The sequence below is a fragment of the Mus pahari genome, chromosome 10 (assembly GCF_900095145.1).
Source record: "Mus pahari chromosome 10, PAHARI_EIJ_v1.1, whole genome shotgun sequence".
NCBI classification, from domain to species: domain Eukaryota; kingdom Metazoa; phylum Chordata; class Mammalia; order Rodentia; family Muridae; genus Mus; species Mus pahari.
The window spans coordinates 73083784-73102471 of NC_034599.1; the positions used below are offsets into that span (position 1 = coordinate 73083784).

The window sequence follows — 18688 nt, forward strand, 5'->3', positions numbered from 1 at the left end:
TGAGTTCAAATCCCAGCAACCACATGGTGGCTCACAACCATCCGTAACAAGATCTGACGCCCTCTTCTGGAGTGTCTGAAGACAGCTACAGTGTACTTAGATATAATAATAAATAAATCTTTAAAAAAAAAAAAAGAAATGTAAAGATCCTTTTTGTCAGTGCTTTTATTAGTTTTGTTGTGTCCCGTGATAGGGAATCCCCAGTGTAGGACAAGGTGACCTCAAACTCATAATCCCCTGGCCCCTCAGCCTGCTGAGAATACAAGTGTGCTTCAGCACACCTGATTTTTTCCAGTGTTATATAAATATCGTGTTTGATTCCTTCCCTCCGACAAAGCTTTAGCTTTCCTAGATCTCCATGTTGTTTTTGTTTTGTTTTGGTTTTCAGTAAGAGGCCAGATTACTTTCATTTTTCAGAATTACATGTCAGTAAAGGTGCCTGCTATGAAGCATAACTAACTGACATGACTTCTGTTCCCAGAATGCATACAGTGGAAAGATAAATTACATTCTACACGTTGTCCTCTGACATATGTGCCCCATAGGGTATTCAGAGACATGTATGTGAGTGTTCACATATCACACATATGAAAAAAACCATTCATAATATCTGTGGCTATTTAGATATTATGGTTAAATCTACTTTCACTTTTAGCCACAGTTGAGTTAAAATGAAAGAACTCTTCAACACACACTTTAGCATTAAGGGTAAAGATTGGCCTGTGTATATTTATGCCTGTGTGTATGTGTGTTCTAGTTTGTGTTCAGAGGCAAGCAATAGATCTCAGTGCTCTCTACCTCTGTCTTAAGTGGCATCTTGAATCCAGACTTCCCTGGCTGGGCTACTCTAGCTACCCAGCTTACTCTGGAGATATCCAGTGTCCACCTCCCAGTTCTGTGATTATAGGCAGACCACCCACTGTGTCCACTTGGAATTGACCTAAGGGCTGGGGAAACCAGATCTGGTCTTCTTGCTTGCTTTGTATTACACATAGAACCATCTCCCTAGACCTTGAAAAATACAGATTTTTATATTTCAGGTATTAATATCCTGTTATGAATAAACATACACAAAAAACTACATTTGGGATTTTGTGCTCTCAGGACCTACTTCAAAGCTAATTTTGTCAAAAATCTTTTAACAGATATTATTGCATTCCAACCTACTGTCGGAGCAGATACCAGCACAAGTGAGAGTGTAACAGACGATCAGCCATTGATAGATTGGGATCAAATTCGAGAAGATGCTTTGAAATGGGAAAAGAAAAAGTGGGCAGGTCAGTCCTGTATCCTAACACTTACCCATCATGGTGACGCTGTTTCTTGACTGCAGTTCATATCCTCTGTAACCAGCCTCTTAACCCGTGGTCAGGACTCACATGGGTCATGTAACTCAATTCAGGGGTCATGAAAATGGGGCAAGAGTGCAAGGATTCTGAACACTAAGTGACCGGACGTTAATTCAGAATCAGGAGTATACTGGATCCGAGGTTTTCCAGGTCACAGTGAGCTCTGCATTATTCATTCTGTCATACCATACACACCTCACCAGAGGCCACCGGTGACTGCTGTATGCTATGAATTGCAGTGGGTTTTTTATTTTTGTTTTGTTTTGTTTGTTTTGTTTTACTGTACATGCAAGGTTTTATGACCTTCCAGAAACATAATGCTCTAACTACAGAAAAAAAAAGTTGTTGTTTTTTTTCCACATTCATTACCATGTGAACTGTCAAATTAGTATATTTTTGAATTGTATTGTGCTAGAATGTTTGATGCTAAAACTCACTGGCCAGGTATGATAGCACACACCTTTAATCCCAGAACCCTGAAGACAGAGGCAAGGAGATCTTTGTAAATTTAAGGTCAGCCTGGTCTACATAACAAGTTCTAGGCCAGCTAGGGTGACATAGTGAGACCCTGTCTGAAAAAATAAATAAAAATTGCTATTTGTGTTGTAGGGGAATTTCAGAGAAGAAAATCATTTAACGAATTTACCTTGGGATTGGACAGAATCTCCAACAATTTATGAAATGATCATTTTATACTATACATTTGTGTGAAGTGGCATTCTTAAGTATAGATGATTAGAATATAAAAATAAATTCTGAAAACAGTGCTCTATACCCTTGTGGTGGTGTTGAACTAAACTTAATTCTCTATATAAAAATAATCTGGGCAGTGGTTATGCACACCTTTTATCTCAGCACTTGGGAGGCAGAGGCAGTTGGATCTCTGAGTTGAAGGTCAGTCTGGTCTATAGAGCAAGTTCCAAAAGAGCCAGGACTACACAGAGAAACTTTGTCCCGAAAAACAAACAAACAAAACAATTAAAGAAATAAAAAAATAGGCATATCTTATCTCATTACAATACAATTTTACTTTAATCTTTAATAAATTGTAAAATTCTGTGTATACCAAATTTTTTGAAGTAAATCTTTGATTTATTATCAGTGACTATTTGATATGTATAGCAGTTTTATATAGTATCCTCCTCCAGGTAAAAATTTCGCCAGTGAAAAGTAGTTCTGAGAGGAAAAAGTTTAAGAAGCAGGGGCTCTATAAAATGTCTACTTTTAGACTCTTAAATAAGGCAGCAATAGCATTGTTGTTCAGTGTTTGTTTGTATAGGCTGGAGAGATGGCTCACTGCTTAAGAGTACTTACTGTGTAACTATGAGGACCTGGGTTTAAGTCTTAGTACCCCACTCCATATAAAAAGCTAGATGTGGTCCTGTGCATGCCTGTAACTCTAGCATGTGGGTAGGGAGACAGAGCCAAGAGGACTGGCTGCCAGCTTCAGCAAGACATCCTGCCTCAAAAAATTATAGCAGAAAGGGAGAGAGGGTGATACCTGATTGTCCTCTGGCCTCCAGTGGCTGGAGCATACTCTCATACACAGATGTGTGTGTACATACTCACTACACCACATATACACAAAAGATAATGCACTAATAATAAAGTAATCAAAATGTTGGTAACTATGCCATTATGTGGGCATGTTAAATTTTTAGACAGTTGATGTGTTATGGGGGCACTGTGGAAGGAATTAAAATTAGAAGAGGTATAATGAACATTTACAACCTCAGAGGCTACAGAAAATCATAACTCTTGTGCTTGCCACATTAACCATGAGGACCAAGTTCATTTCTCCAGCACCCACTTATAAAGCAAAGTGGACGCTGATCACCTGTAATCCCATAGCCTGGAAAAAAGAAGCAAATAGATCCTAAGAGTTCATTGACCAACCCAGTCTAGCCAGTTGGTGAGCTTCAAATTCAATGAGAGGCAACAAGAACCACCATTCTCTGGCTTGCACATGTACATATATATGTGCACACATAAACCACACTCACATACACACACAAGACCGAGACAACCTCATAAAGTTGAATGGGGATCTATATTTAATGCCTAAAAAAATAAACACTAAGGGTATGGAACTGAAGAGATAACTTCATGGCTAAGAATGAATAGTACTGCTCTTGCAGAAAAAGGAGTTTGTTTCCTAAGATGCATATCAGTTGTCTCAGAACCACTTGTTACTCCAGCTCCAGGGCATTCGGTGTCTCTATCCCCCGCAGGTGCCTGCACTCACATACCCACAGACAGGCATACACTCATACACATAATAAAAATAGCCTGGTATAGTAGCAGATACCTTTAATCCCAGCACACAGGAGGCAGAGACAGGCAGATCTCTGTAAGTTTAAAGCCAGCCAGAGCTATATAATGAGATTTTATCTAAAAAACTAAATAAAAGTTAATCTAAAAGATTTTTAAACTAATGGTATTGACTTTTGAAGAAAAAAAATCAGTGTTAAGTGTTTTAGAATAAATTCACTTGTTGAAATTACTTGGGCTTCTTTAAAAATCATGTGTTCCAGCCAAGCATAGTAGCACACACCTTTCATCCCAGCACTCAGGAGGCAGAAGCAGACAGGTCTCAGTTTAAGGCCAGCCTGGTCTATATAGTGAGTTTCAGGACAACCAGAGATACACAGTGAGTTCCTGCATAGGAAAAAAATCATTCTCTCCTGTCCTTTCCTGTTAAAGACTCCTTCCTGGGAGCTGAATGGTTAAGGATAACTGTGGCTCTGGCAGAGAACCAGAGTTTAGTTCCCAACAGCCTTGTTGGCTGTCTCACAACTGCCTGAGACTCTAGCTCCAGAGGATCTGACTGCCTTTTCTGGCCACTACGGACACCTACACATGTGACATACATTCACACAGATGTACACACATTTATAATAAGTAACAAAATACATATATTTTTAAAATTATTCTTTCCTGAGTGAAAACTATAGTTGAAAGAAAAGCCAAAAAGAAACCTTTTAGACTGGCATAAGCCTGGGTGGCGACATGTAGAACTATCTAAGACTGTATGCATAGAGAACTTAATATTATTCTACTTTGATATCTGTAGTTTTGAATAAGTGTTAGTAAATGTACAATATTATTATTTATCAAAGTTTGGATTGTCATCTTTGTCCCAGATTTACCTCCAATTAAGAAAAACTTTTACATAGAGTCAGCAACGACAAGCTCAATGTCACAAGTGCAGATAGACAACTGGAGGTGGGTAGTTGTTTCGTTACCTCAGTGTGTTCTTAGGTTTGGACTGTTGACTCATTAGGCAAGGGTTTTGAATGATTGTGTTGGAACACTACACCCAACTTCCATGTTTACTCAGCTGAAAATTTGGCTGCATCTTACATGATGAATTTTAGAGCATTTTTGTTGACTACTGCAGTGGAGCATGGTGGCACATGCCTGTAATCCCGGCACTCTGGAGCAGAGGCAGGAGCATCGTGAGTTCAAAGTCAGCATGACTGTCACAAACAACAACAGCATCAGGTTGTGATGATGGAAGCTGGTCTGATTGTGTCTCAGTATTCTATAAGGCAGCTGAACACTAACTGTGGCTCTTCTAGCTGAAGAACAGTACATGCTGGGGATGTAAAGTCAACCTCAGCCTCCATGATAGTGACCCCACAAGAGTATAAAGTGGATCTGAGGAGTTACTATGCTGAAGCGACTGTAGCTGCTGTAACACAGTGCAATGTATTTACATGTGTAGTAACGTGGTACAACTGAAGCTGTGTTGGTCAGAGTATAGTGTGTAATGTGCAGCTTGTAAAACACTATAATGAGAAGAGATGACTGCTCCTAAGCGTTATCTTAAAGCATATTCATTCTAACAAAAGTAAGCTAGGGCTGGGGGTGTATCTCAGTAGTAGAGGGCTTACCTGGCATGTACAACACTCTGGTTTTGGTCCTCTCAGATTTAAACATTACTGTAGGACTGAGAATATAGTTCAGTTGGTAGAGTGCTTGCCTAGCATAGAACACAGAACCCTGAGTTTGGTCTCTAGCCCCACATAACCAGGCACAACAGGGCATGATGGCACATGTCCATAATCCCAGCCCTCTAGATAAAGGCAAGGATCAGATGCTCAAGGGCATCCTTGTCTACATAGTGAGCCACAGAACAGTCTTGAGTACAAGTGCCTCTCTCAAAAAACAAAGAAAAAAAGAAAAGGAAAAAAAGGAATTATTGTGTGTCACATACTACCAGCAAACTTCTATCTGTTTCTATAGAAAAATATTTAATTTTATTTCTATGCACAAGTGCCTGCATACATGTATGTGTATGTGTACTATGTGAGTGCCTGTGGGGTTATGTACTGCCCTTTGGGTGCTGGGATCCAAACTCAGGTCTTCCACAAGTGTAAGTGCTCTTAACCCTCTGAGCTGTCTGTCTGTTCCCAAACTCATTTCTTGCCTTTATTGCAACATTAAGAAGCAGGTTATTAGGGGAGGACTTTGCAGATAAAGATGAAAAAGAACAAAGTAAGATTATATGTATGAAAATGTCATGGTGACACCCGCTGCTTTGTAGGCTAGCTTCAATCTTTGTTTTTATTGATTTGTGATTGTGGGTGGAGAGGAGTGATGTTCCTGCCAGGTCATGTGTGGAGGTCAGAAAACTTGCCAGGTCATTTCTCTTTCCACTGTGTAGGTCCAGGAATTAAATTCAGGTCATCAGGCTTGCCACCAAATGTCCTTACTCACTTGAGCCATCTCTCCAGTTCAGTTAGTAAAGTGCTTGCCACGGAAATAACACATAACAAGCTGGTTTAACGAGCATTAGGGAAGGAAAGACAGGCAGATCACTAGGGCTTGATGGCCTGCAAGGCTGCCTACCCTCATTTAGCTCCAGGACAATTACCTGGAGACCCTGTCTCAAAAAATAAGGTAAATATCTATATCTGCAGTTGACCTCTGTCCTTTACACATACACAGGTACACACACACATACACACACACACACACACACACACACACACACACACACACACACACACACACACACACACACACACACACACACACACACAAACACACACTTTCAAAAGTCCAGGTTGAGGGACTGGAGAGAGGGTTCGGTTAAAAGTGTTGGCTGTTCTTACAGAGGACCCAGGTTCAGTCCCAGCACCACACAGCAGCTCATAACTGTTTATTACTCCAGTTCTAGAGGACCTGATACTCTTTTCTTGCCTCCTAAGAGATTTCGTGTACAGGTGCACTTATATATATGCAAGTGAAATACTCAGAAATGTAAAAATAAATAAATCTCTTTTTAAAGGCTAAGTTGGGCTGGAGAGTTTAATTTTTAAGAGTTTTAAAGGACCCAGGTTTGATTCGCAATGCCTGAATGTCAGCTCACAACCATCTGTAATTCAGTCCCAGGGATCCACCTCCCTCTTCTGACCTCTGTGGGTATCAGACATGCCTGTGGTGCACTCAACATGTGAAGACAAAGCATTTATACACATAAAATAATAAGGTAAAAAATTTAAAGTACATAAAATTATAAAGGCCAGGTTGTATTTGACAATTATATATAGTTTTATATAAATACACTTTCATGTTTAAGAAACAGAGAGATTGCCAAACACTCAGAATGCATCCCATCATTAATTTTCATGACTGTGTTTTAATTTTAAATTGAAATTGTCACATGTTAGGGATGCCTATTGTATTAGATAGTAGTTTAGAGAATGATGTCTCCAACGCTAGAAAATTAAGAATTTTTTTTTTTAGGGCTGACAGGATGGCTCAGCAGTTAAAAGCACTTGCCATCAAACCTGAAAACCTGAATTTGACACCCTGTGATCCACAAGGTATAAGTTGACCTCTGACCTCTGCATGGGCACTGTGGCAAGTGTATGCCCCACCACCAACATACACATACACACACATATTAAGTAAATAAATATAATTTGTAAATTGTTTTTTTTTTCTGAGACTACCTTCCCAGGCTGGCCTCATTGACTGTGCAGCCAAAAGTGACCTTGAATTTCTCATCCTCCTGCCTCAACCTTCTTTATGCGGAGATTATAGGTGTGCACCATCTTGCCCAGCATATGTGTGCTTAGGAGTGAACTCAGGGCTTCATGCTTTCTAGGCCAGTACTCTACAACCTAGCTAACCCACAAACAGTGAGAAGTTGAAAAGGTTTAAAAAATTGTTTTTTAAATACAATAATTTCTTTCTTTCAGTGAAACCCATTATTTTTTAATTACATTTATTTATGTATGTATATGTACACACATACATGCATGACATGGCACACATATGGATGCTGAAGGATCACTTACAGGAATTGCTTCTCTCCTACTCTGTGGTCTGAGGGATAAAAATTAGTCTTGCTGTCATACATCTTTACTCAGTGAGCCATCTGGCCAGCACTGTAATTGCTTTTCCTTGTTTTTTGTTTTTTTGTTTTTTTATTCACATATGTATACTATATTTACATCATTTTCACCTTTCCTTTCCTCCCTCCAACTTGTCATGTGTCCCTTCTACTTCCTTTCCACTGCATGGACTTTTTCTCTTTATAACTGTTGTTATATGATTATTCCATGAATTATGTAGCCTGCTTGACTCCATTTGTTGTTACATAATGTGTGTTTTTGGGGCTGACTGCTTGGTGTTAGATAATCAGTTAGGGTCTTCATCCTCGGGGAAGACTGATTCTTCTTCCTTCAATAGACACTAATTGCCTGTACCTCTTCATTTAGGGGTGGGGCCTTGTGAGATCCCCCCCCCCCCATCAACCGTAGCATGTCAATTGGTGTAACTATTCAGGTCGTTTTAGGCAGCCATATATCTGAGATTTCATGGGTGCAGCTCCCTTCTCATATCTAGAAGACACAGTTTCACTCAGTTCTTTGAATTCTGATCAATTATGCCTTTCTGTATTCTGTTACAAAGCAAAGAATCATTTCTTTTTTTTTTTTTTTTTAAAGATTTATTTATTTATTATATGTAAGTACACTGTAGCTTTCTTCAGACACTCCAGAAGAGGGCGTCAGATCTTGTTACGGATGGTTGTGAGCCACCATGTGGTTGCTGGGATTTGAACTCCAGACCTTTGGAAGAGCAGTTGGGTGCTCTTACCCGCTGAGCCATCTCACCAGCCCCAAAGAATCATTTCTTAAACTCTTCATTTTTTCTTTTATTTCTTTTTTTTTTTAATTTATTTATTTAATGTATGAGTGCACTGCTGCATATATATCTGCCTGTCTGAAGAGGGCTTCATATCCCCCTATACATGGTGGTGAGCCACCATGTGGTTGCTGAGAATTAAACTTATGACATCTGGAAGAGTAGCTAGTGCTCTTAACCACTGAGCCATCTCACCAGTGCACAACCTCTTCATTTCTTATGCCATAAGTTTTTTTTATGAGTTTGTGAGTGTTTAGCCTGTATGTATATGTGTACACTACATGTATTCAGTGCCCAAGGAAGCCAGAAGAGGGCATTGAATCCTCTGAAATACGAGTTACAGACTGTTAATGAGCCACCGTGTGGTACTGGGAACTGAACCCCAATGCATTAGCAACCAGTATGCCTAACTGCTGAACCATCTCTCCAGTCTCTTAATAACAACCTTAAGAACTGATACAAATATTAACAATAATAAGTCTGTTGTAAAAATAATGGCTGGACATAGTAGTGCATATCTGCACTCTGGAAGTTGAGGTAGGATGACCGGGAAATTCAAGGTTATTGTAAGCTACATGTAGTATTTGAGGCTAGACAAGGCTATATGAGACTTGTGAATGGAGAGAGGGAGGGAGGGAGGGAGGAAGGGAGGGAGGGAGGGAGGGATGGAGCAGAAAGATGACTGAGATAATGCTAAACCTTGGTCACATATTTAGTCTTAGGACCATGTTTGTCTAGTTTTGGGTTATGTTGCACATATGTGGGCTTCACTTTCCATACTCATTCCTTCATTCACCCACATATAATTGAAGACTTGCCTTTCCTTCTGCACCCTCACATAAGAGGGAACCAGGCTCCTATTTCTCTTTGTTTATTTGTTTGCCTGTTTTGAAATAGTCTGTATATCCCAGGCTGGCCTCAGATCCTCCTGTCTTCACCTCCCAAGTGCTGTATTCCAAGTGCGTGCCACCATGTCAAGCCCTCCATTTCTTAGTTTATTCCACCTTAAAATTCTAAAAGTCTGGTTTTAGTCAATTGCAGATGAATTTCTAGCTATTACCTGAACTGATTGTAAGAAATATTTTTTCTTTCTTGTGTAAATTGAACAAATTCACTAATGCTTGTATTTTCTATAAAGGAAAGAAAATTTTAATGTAACATGTGATGACTTGAAAGATGGTGAGAAGCGCCCTATCCCCAACCCTATATGTAAATTCGAAGATGCCTTTCAAAGTTACCCAGAAGTTATGAAAAACATTAAAAGAGCAGGCTTTCAAAAACCTACACCGATTCAGGTATGCCTTTTTTAACTCCAATTTTTCATTGAACACTTGCCTCCCGATTAATGTGTTTTAGAAGTTAAACCACCCGGGAGTAGCTGTGTTTTAAAAGCCTCTGCCCGGTACCTCCTGAAATTAAATTTAAATTTCAAATTTAAATTGTCATGTGTTAGGGGTGCCTATTGTATTAGATAGTAAGTAGTTTAAAGAATGATGTCTCCAATGCTGGAAAATTAAGGATTTTTTTTTTAGGGCTGGCAAGATGTCTCAGCAGTTAAAAGCACTTGCCATCAAACCTGAAAACCTTAGTTTGATACCCTGTGATCCACAAGGTGTAGGTTGACCTCTGACCTCTGCACGGGCACTGTGGCAAGTGTGTGCCCCACTGCCAACATACTTATACACACACATATTAAGTAAATAAATATAATTTGTAAATTGTTTTTGAGACTGCCTAGTGTCTAACAGTGTATTTAAAACAGAGGTGAGCCAGGCGTGGTGGCGCACGCCTTTAATCCCAGCACTTGGGAGGCAGAGGCAGGTGGATTTCTGAGTTCGAGGCCAGCCTGGTCTACGGAGTGAGTTCCAGGACAGCCAGGGAGAAACCCTGTCTCGAAGAGAAAAAGAAAAGAAAAACCAAACCAAACCAAACCAAACCAAAACAAAAAACCCATAGAGGTGAAGGGCAAGAACAGGGAGAAAGAAGAGTTACGCTTCTTGTTTCAGTATTTATCACTGTTTTTCAGTCACAGGCATGGCCAATAGTTCTGCAAGGAATAGATCTTATTGGAGTAGCACAAACTGGAACAGGGAAGACACTGTCCTATTTAATGCCTGGATTTATTCATCTAGACTCTCAACCACTGTAAGAATTCCTTTGGCTTCATTCTCTTACCAGGGATTTAACAGATATAGAACCAAAACTGTAATTAAGTTCCTGTCGTTTCTTGCATTGTTCAAACTGTTGCCTCCTGGCCAGGATGCACGTGGCTATGCTGATGAAGTGTACACTCATAAAGCCATCTCAGGAAGCAATAGGCAGTAGTCACCACCACAGTCATATTTGAAAGACACTGGAGTCAAATGGTTTAAATTGTCCTAAGTCATGCTGTTTAATTAAAATTGTACAAATAAATTGTCTAGTATAGTTCTTTTCAATGAGAAAATGTCATTTCAAATGAACTGTTAATTAAAAAGTCATTTTAAATGAACAAATAAGAATGTGAGACAGTGCCAGGCGTGGAGGTACATGCCTTTAATCCCAGCACTTGGGAGGCAGAGACAGGCGAATTTCTGAGTTCAAGGCCAGCCTGGTCTATAACGTGAGTTCCAGGTCAGCCAGGGCTACACAGAGAAACCCTGTCTCGAAAAATCAAAAAAAAAAAAAAAAAAAAAACTTTGCAAAGAATGTGAGACAGTGGATTTATTGTGTGTGACTTATTTTCTTGCTTTTGTCATTTTTATGGTAACTATGCCTTTGTAGTAAAAATTTATAGAAACATATCAGCAGCTTATATATTTAGGTATGTTAATTGTGATTAACAAACCAAAGTTCATAAGAGAAACTTTTAATCATACACTTCACCAAAGAGTACAAATATGCCTTGTCTGTCTTTGACACTCATCATTAAAATTCTTGTACTTAAAGAACTTTCCATGCATCTAAGACAAACATAAGTAATATTACTGTTTCCCTTTTAAAGAGCTAGAGAACAAAGAAATGGGCCTGGCATGTTAGTCCTTACGCCCACCCGGGAATTAGCCCTTCAAGTAGAAGCTGAATGTTCTAAATATTCATATGGTGATCTTAAAAGGTAAGTCATTCTGTACAAGTGTTATATTCATCTTCACGATTTAGTAACTTTATTTAAATTAAAAATGTGTGTGTGTGTGTGTGTGTGTGTGTGTGTGTGTGTGTGTGTGTGTGTGTGTGTGTGTGTGTGTGGTTCTTGGGTCCAAATTCACAGCCTTATGCATATTAACCAAGTATTCAACCACTGAGCTATGATCCCAACTCTACATATTAATTTTCAATTGGTATACAACAACGAAAATCATACATTTTAATGAATTACTGTGTGATGCACCTGAGAAGCAGATTTAGATGATCCCTTAGTTCAAGACCAGCCTTGTCTACAGATTGAGTTCCAGGTCAGTCAGGGCTACATAGAGAAATGTGTCTTGAAAAACCAAATACAAGTGTAAAATCAACAAAATACAAGTGTAAAATCAACAAAATACAAGTGTAAAATCAACGAAATACAAGTGTAAAATCACTGCTGTGCTGGGTCTTCTTGAGTTTTCCTTTGGTCATCATAGCTTCTCTCATCTTCATTAGTTTCACACCTTCAGAATCTGATCTGATTATAGTAGTCATGTCATAGAGCCAAACAATGTAGAAGCAGTTCTTTAGGAAACACTGTGGCCTGGTGGTGTGGGCAGTTTCCACAAAGGGACAGGCACTCCTAAAAAACATCAGATTCTCTTATTTCATCTTATCCTGTAACCAGAATGCTTAGGCTAGTTATGATTTTCAATTATGATGGCATATTCTTTGCTTAAATGTGAACCTCTTGATTTTTTTTAAGTGTTTGTGTATATGGTGGTGGTGATAGAGATGGACAAATACAAGATGTTTCAAAAGGTGTAGACATCATTATTGCAACTCCTGGAAGATTGAATGACCTACAAATGAATAACTTTGTCAATCTGAAAAGTGTAACCTATTTGGTAATCATGGAATGAGGGTTTGGAATACTGGGAGGCAAAAGAACTAAATCTGTAGAAAAATTTGGGTGGTGGGGTGGCTATTTTATAGCTTTATGTTCTGGGAATAGTTCCCATTTCCTTTAACATAATAAAGAGTAGTAAAGTTAAACATTCACTTTTTTCTCACTCTGGCCAAAGTAGCAATCGGGAATCAAGTCAAACAAATCAGTCTGTATTATGCCCACAGAAAGTTTATTCTGGGTGGCTCAGAAGTTGAGGTGGTTATAGGTTTAATGGGAGAAGTAAGTGCTTAGACATGAGATTGACTACATTCTTTGCTTCAAGTACAGGTTTTAGATGAAGCAGACAAGATGCTGGACATGGGATTTGAACCCCAGATAATGAAGATTTTGTTAGATGTACGCCCAGACCGGCAGACTATTATGACAAGGTAGGTATGCCTAATTATGTATTCACAATAGAAGTAAGTTAAAAACCCATTCTATTAGGTTGATTTCTCAACAGTATTTTAGACCATTACTTAAAGGTATTTTGAGATTTTTAAGTGTAACTGTAATAATGGCTTCTCTATCATTAACTGTTACAGCTTTCCTTCATTATAGATGTTTGTTATTTTTGTTATTTTACTTTTTTTTTTTTTTGAGACACTGTAAAGGTCTGCTTAGCCTAGAACTTTCCATGTAGACCAGGCTGGCTTCAAACTAACAGAGATTTGCCTCCCAAGTGCTGGGATTAAAGGCATGCACTATCATGCCCAGCTGTATTTATTTTTGTTTGTTGTGCACGCACTATGGCATATGTGGAGAGGTCAAAGGACAATTTGCAAGAGTATGTTCTCTCCGACATAGAGGCTCTGGAAATGCAATCAGGTTCTCTGCCTTGGCAGCAAGTACTTTTACCTGCTTGAACCACTCGTGATGGGTTTTACATGAAGTTTACATTTCATGGAAAAATCTACGTTGAATAAATAATCACTTACCTTTAGAGATAAACATTTGATATCTGATTATTTTCCCTGATAAAAAAGCTGAGAAAGCAATGATTGATTGTGTGGTCTTAGTATTAAGAATAGGGCATGGGGCGAGAGAGCTGGCCCAGCGGTTAAGAGCACTGACTGCTCTTCTGAAGGTCCTGAGTTCAAATCCCAGCAACCACATGGTAGTTCCCAACCATCTATAATGAGATCTGACGCCCTCTTCTGGAGTGTCTGAAGACAGCTACAGTATACTTAAGTATAATGAATAAATAAATCTTTAAAGAAAAGTACAGAGCATGGAGGCTGGAAAGATGGCTCAGGGATTGAGTGCTTGTTGCTCATACAGAGGACCCAGACTCAGTTCCCAGAATCCACAGCAGATGGCTCACACCTGTAACTCCATTTCCAGGGGCACCTGCAGGCACATGCATATACCCATGTACACATATACATGTAATTAAAGTAATAAAACTAAGTCTTTTCTTTAAAGAATAGTATATGATTCCCACCTCAAGCATATGAAATGTTACAGAAGAGGGGGCAGGAAGAGTGAACAAGCCAGAAGTCAGGAAGGAACAGTGTCTTCTAAACATGACAAGCAGTTGCTACACAAGACCTACATAATCGATCTAGTTAGAACTCTAGCTTGGGCCGAGGTGGTGGTGACACCTTTAATCCCAGCACTCTGGAGGCAGAGGCAGGTGGATTTCTGAGTTCGAGGCCAGCCTGGTCTTCAGAGTGAGTTCCAGGACAGCCAAGTCTACACAGAGAAACGCTATCTCGAAAAAACCAAAAAAAAAAAAAAAAAAAAAAAAGAATTCTAGCTTGGATTGAACAGTTGCCAGTGAAAAGTAAGTTTTGTTCATGAATGGGGCCGTGGTAGGTGCTTATGCTTCAGTGTGCAGCCTTACACCTACATGCATGTGGTAACACTGAACTCAGGAGGAGGGGTGTGTGTGTGAGAGAGAGAGCAAGAGACAGAGACAGAGAGAGACACACAGAGAGAGGTGAGGTTGGGAAGTGGGATGGGGATCCTAGTAGGAGGTAGGAGGGCAGTGAAGGGTGGATTTGATAAAATAAAATGCATTTGTGTGTAAATGCAATTTTTTTTTAATTTACAAAAAGGATATTTGGATTACAGAGGAAAACTACTAAATCACTTTATTTTCTGTTTTCTGATATTTCAAGAAGTGAAGTTATATTTCATTGTATATGAAGGTACAAAAGGTGACCAATTTCATTACTTTATATATGTTGAAGAAAGATATAAATCTATATAGCTTTGACCAGTATACTTAAAGTGATTTGTATCATGCCTTAGTACTTGTTTCTCCTTGCTGACACTATGTGATATTATAGATTATTTGGTTTTGGTTGGTTGTTTTGTCTTTTATAAAGGATGAGATATTACTAACCTTTTATTACCTTTTTATATATGAAACTTTATTTGAAGTTATATAGGTGTCCTTAACCTTTAGATAATATAAATAAAAAAAATAAGTGAATGAAAAACAATCTTTTATTAAACCTAGTTAAAAGTTGCATCCAATAGCTTAACTGTAGCCAGACAACTCTTAGTAAAATTTAACTGTAAATTTGTTTCACTCCTTTAAGAGATTGGAAATAAAGATGTCTTTCATGAGTAACACTATTCACAGCATGCTTAAAGAAAATGGGTAATATGTTATAATAAAGTTTTGATGATGGTGTATCTTGTTTTGTTTCCAGCGCTACTTGGCCATACGCCGTCCGCCGTCTTGCACAATCTTATTTGAAAGAACCAATGATTGTCTATGTTGGTACTTTGGATCTAGTTGTAAGCTTGCTTTTATTGCTATTAAAACTTCTTAAACTTATGCTTAAAGAACATAGTGGGGTGGACTTTAGTGATAGAGTGCATCCATAGCATTCACGAAGCCATCCCCAACACAAGGGGGAATAGCTGATTTTGCTATGTCTGTGCTGTTGATTCATTAGTTTACCAACAGTATATAATAGAAAGTAGGGAGTTGGAAAGGCAGTTTAGTGGATAAAGTACTTGCCACTGAAGCATGGAATTCAGGTCATCAGAAACCAGGTGGAGACAGGCAGATGTGATAATCATAAAGTCAGGATCCCAGACAAGCCAGCTCCTGAGACTGGGCAAAGTCATAGAATTCTAAGTTCCATGAGAGACCTGCCTTAATAAAGTGGGGGTGATTGAGGAAGATCTGTCAACATTGGGCCTCCACTCTCATGCTTCTGCATACATATACATAAAAACTAAGAGTAATATGAAATAATGCTTGGTAAGGTGATAAATGTTCAGGAGAAACACTGGGAGTACCTCATCTAAAGTACTTCGGTCTAAAGTCCCAAACAGGAGTACTTCAGTCTCAAGAGATCTTTATTTATTATGGTTAAAAACTGACACCAGTGATTTTGTATTAAATTGCCAAAGTACTCACTGACTCAAGACTCTTTTCATCCTCTCACTCATCAGTGAGGTCTGATATCCAAGGTTCAGGAAGATAATTCATGCAAACATGATATTAGATGATGGTTGTTCTTACAGCAGTAGCCACCAGTTTACAGCATGCCTGCCAGTCATTCAGGTGTTCCCAGACTCAGTGTAGGTAAACAAGTGATAAAAATCAAAGGCGGAGCCTACATGCTGAGGAGGAAAAGTAATTTGCTATGCTCACTACTTTTGTGTTTTCAAAGTATGAATTGATTATAAATGCAATGTTTGAGCCACAGGGGCTTCTCCCTGGTGCTAATATAATCTCTGAATTATTTAGGCTGTAAATTCAGTGAAACAAGATATAATCATTACCACAGAAGAAGAGAAACGAACTCATATCCAGACCTTCCTTGAGAATATGTCACCTAAAGACAAAGTCATTGTCTTTGTCAGCAGAAAAGCCGTGTAGGTATTTCCCTCTGCCTCTGCCCTCCTCAGCAATCCACTTGATTTACTCATGACTTTCTGTTTGTAGCTAATTTCAAATGGGGACAACTTGACAATTTGTTTGTTACTTGATGATGGTATTAGAATAAGCTCTTAAGATCCTTAACTTTATTCTTTGCCTCAGTGCTGATCACTTATCAAGTGATCTGATACTCCGACACATATCAGTGGAGTCTCTGCATGGCAACAGAGAACAGAGTGACCGAGAGAAAGCGTTAGAGAACTTTAAGACAGGTGAGTTATAATTGCTGTCTGTTGTAGTTTCCAGTAAGTCTAGAACCTAGGCTTGACTGGGAGATGGTATCTCTTCATGTCTCCTATTTCTCAGTCTGTCCTTGCCTTCTAAACCCCAAAATAGATTTGGTTGAGATCTATTAATCTGCTTATGAGAGATAACTAGCCAACTCCACAAAGACTAATACATGGACAAGTGTCAGAATATTATCTTATGATGGAGACTGTATCTTAGTTTACCTGAATGACATATATCTTAGTAACTTCTCTGTTGTTGTGATAAAACACCATGACCAAGGCAACTTAACAAAAGGAAGGCTTTATTTGGGGCCCATCACCATCATGAGGAGCATGACAGTAGGCAGGCATGGCATTGGAGCAACAGCTGAGAGCTCATGAAGCAGAGAGCTGCACTGGGAGTGGTGGGGGGCTTTTGAAACTTGTGACACACCTTCTCCAACAAGGCCACACCTCCTAATCCTTCCCTAACAGTTCCACCAACAAGGAGCCAAGCATTTAAACATAGGTTATGGGGTCATTCTCATTCAAACCACATCAAAACATTCTCTTTCCCACATTGTTCAGATAGGTCAAGAGAGAACCGTTTGCTGAACTGTGGTATGTTGTGTTGTGATTTGCCAATAGTTTAAAAATCTTTCTTTTCCATTTTCACGTAAGCAATAATCATCTGATTAAATAATAAGAGTAATTAATTTTCACATGTCTTGGACTCACTATTACCAGACAGGTTTAGTGTTTGTCTTTACTCTTTAGGTAAAGTGAGAATACTTATTGCTACTGACTTGGCATCTCGAGGTCTTGATGTCCATGATATCACTCACGTCTACAATTATGATTTTCCACGGAACATTGAAGAATACGTACACAGAGTAGGACGCACTGGGAGAGCAGGGTAAGCCAGCTGGGTCTACCCTGGTGAGAAGCCAGTTCTGGTTCTGGATTCCTGTCACCTCCCTCTCCTCCCCACCTCAGCAACTGTTGCCCTTGTAAATATTCTCTTGTAAATGTTCTGTTTCTTTCTTGACCCTTACTGATTCTTTTATCCCTTTTCACCTGGATGAACTAGTCCCTGCTGTGACTGGCTTCTTGTAATTCAAAATTTTTTAGATTGTTTATTGTTACCTGTAGGTTTTCTTTTTTTAACATTTTGTTTTTTTAAAGATTTGTTTGTGTATTTTATGTATATGAACACTTTGTCTGCATGTACACCTACACACCAGAAGAGGGCATAGAATCCCTTTATAGATGTTCATAAGCTGCCTTGTGGTTGCTAGGAATTGAACTCAGGACCTCTGGAAGAGCAGCCATCTCTCAAGCCATGTGTGTTTGTGTTTGTTTTTGTAATACTGGGTATTGAACTTAAGGTCTCACACATACTAGGAAGTGCCCTACCACTAAGCTACATCCCTGGGCCTCTTTGTATCCCCCACCCCCATCCCTTGGGAAACCTTGAACCTTGTGATCTTCCTACCTTAGCTTCCCAAGTATGTAATTGTTTATGCTTATATTTTAAGCCTGCAGTATTCCAACAGTGAACTGTGCTCAGTTGATTATTTTTATTATTGATAAAGTATTCAGATTTGCGTTAGCATGAAAAGAGAACCCTTACCTCTACTTTTGAACTCTTGGGCTGTTTTTAAAGTAACTGAACATTATACCAGCCTTCTGAACCCAGAATTTCTGTGTCTTCAAACTTGACCAGCCATAAATCAAAAAAAAAATTTTTTTTTTTTTTTGTTTTTTTTTTTTTTTTTGAGACAGGGTTTCTCTGTGTAGCCTTGGCTGTCCTGGAACTCACTCTGTAGACCAGGCTGGCCTCGAACCCAGAAATCCACCTGCCTCTGCCTCCCAAGTGCTGGGATTAAAGGCATGTGCCACCATCGCCCGGCCAAAATTTTTTAAAAACTGCCTGTGCTGAACACACAGATTCCTTTTCTTGTCTTTGTTCCCAAGATGGAAGATTATAACATCTATTTTCATAAAGTGT

General features: G+C 39.1%; 1 protein-coding gene across 1 annotated transcript in view; it reads left to right on the plus strand.

Moving 5' to 3' along the window:
* The window catches only part of Ddx43 (DEAD-box helicase 43), a 28561-nt gene that overhangs the window by 6727 nt on the left and 3146 nt on the right, over positions 1-18688 (plus strand). Inside the window, exons 2-12 of the mRNA XM_021207819.2 lie at positions 1105-1277; positions 4493-4574; positions 9649-9805; positions 10537-10655; positions 11494-11604; positions 12379-12520; positions 12850-12950; positions 15225-15312; positions 16277-16404; positions 16571-16680; positions 17455-17593. Of these exons, the coding sequence (XP_021063478.1) occupies positions 1105-1277; positions 4493-4574; positions 9649-9805; positions 10537-10655; positions 11494-11604; positions 12379-12520; positions 12850-12950; positions 15225-15312; positions 16277-16404; positions 16571-16680; positions 17455-17593 (1350 nt within the window). The remainder of the gene's footprint in view (positions 1-1104; positions 1278-4492; positions 4575-9648; positions 9806-10536; positions 10656-11493; positions 11605-12378; positions 12521-12849; positions 12951-15224; positions 15313-16276; positions 16405-16570; positions 16681-17454; positions 17594-18688) is intronic.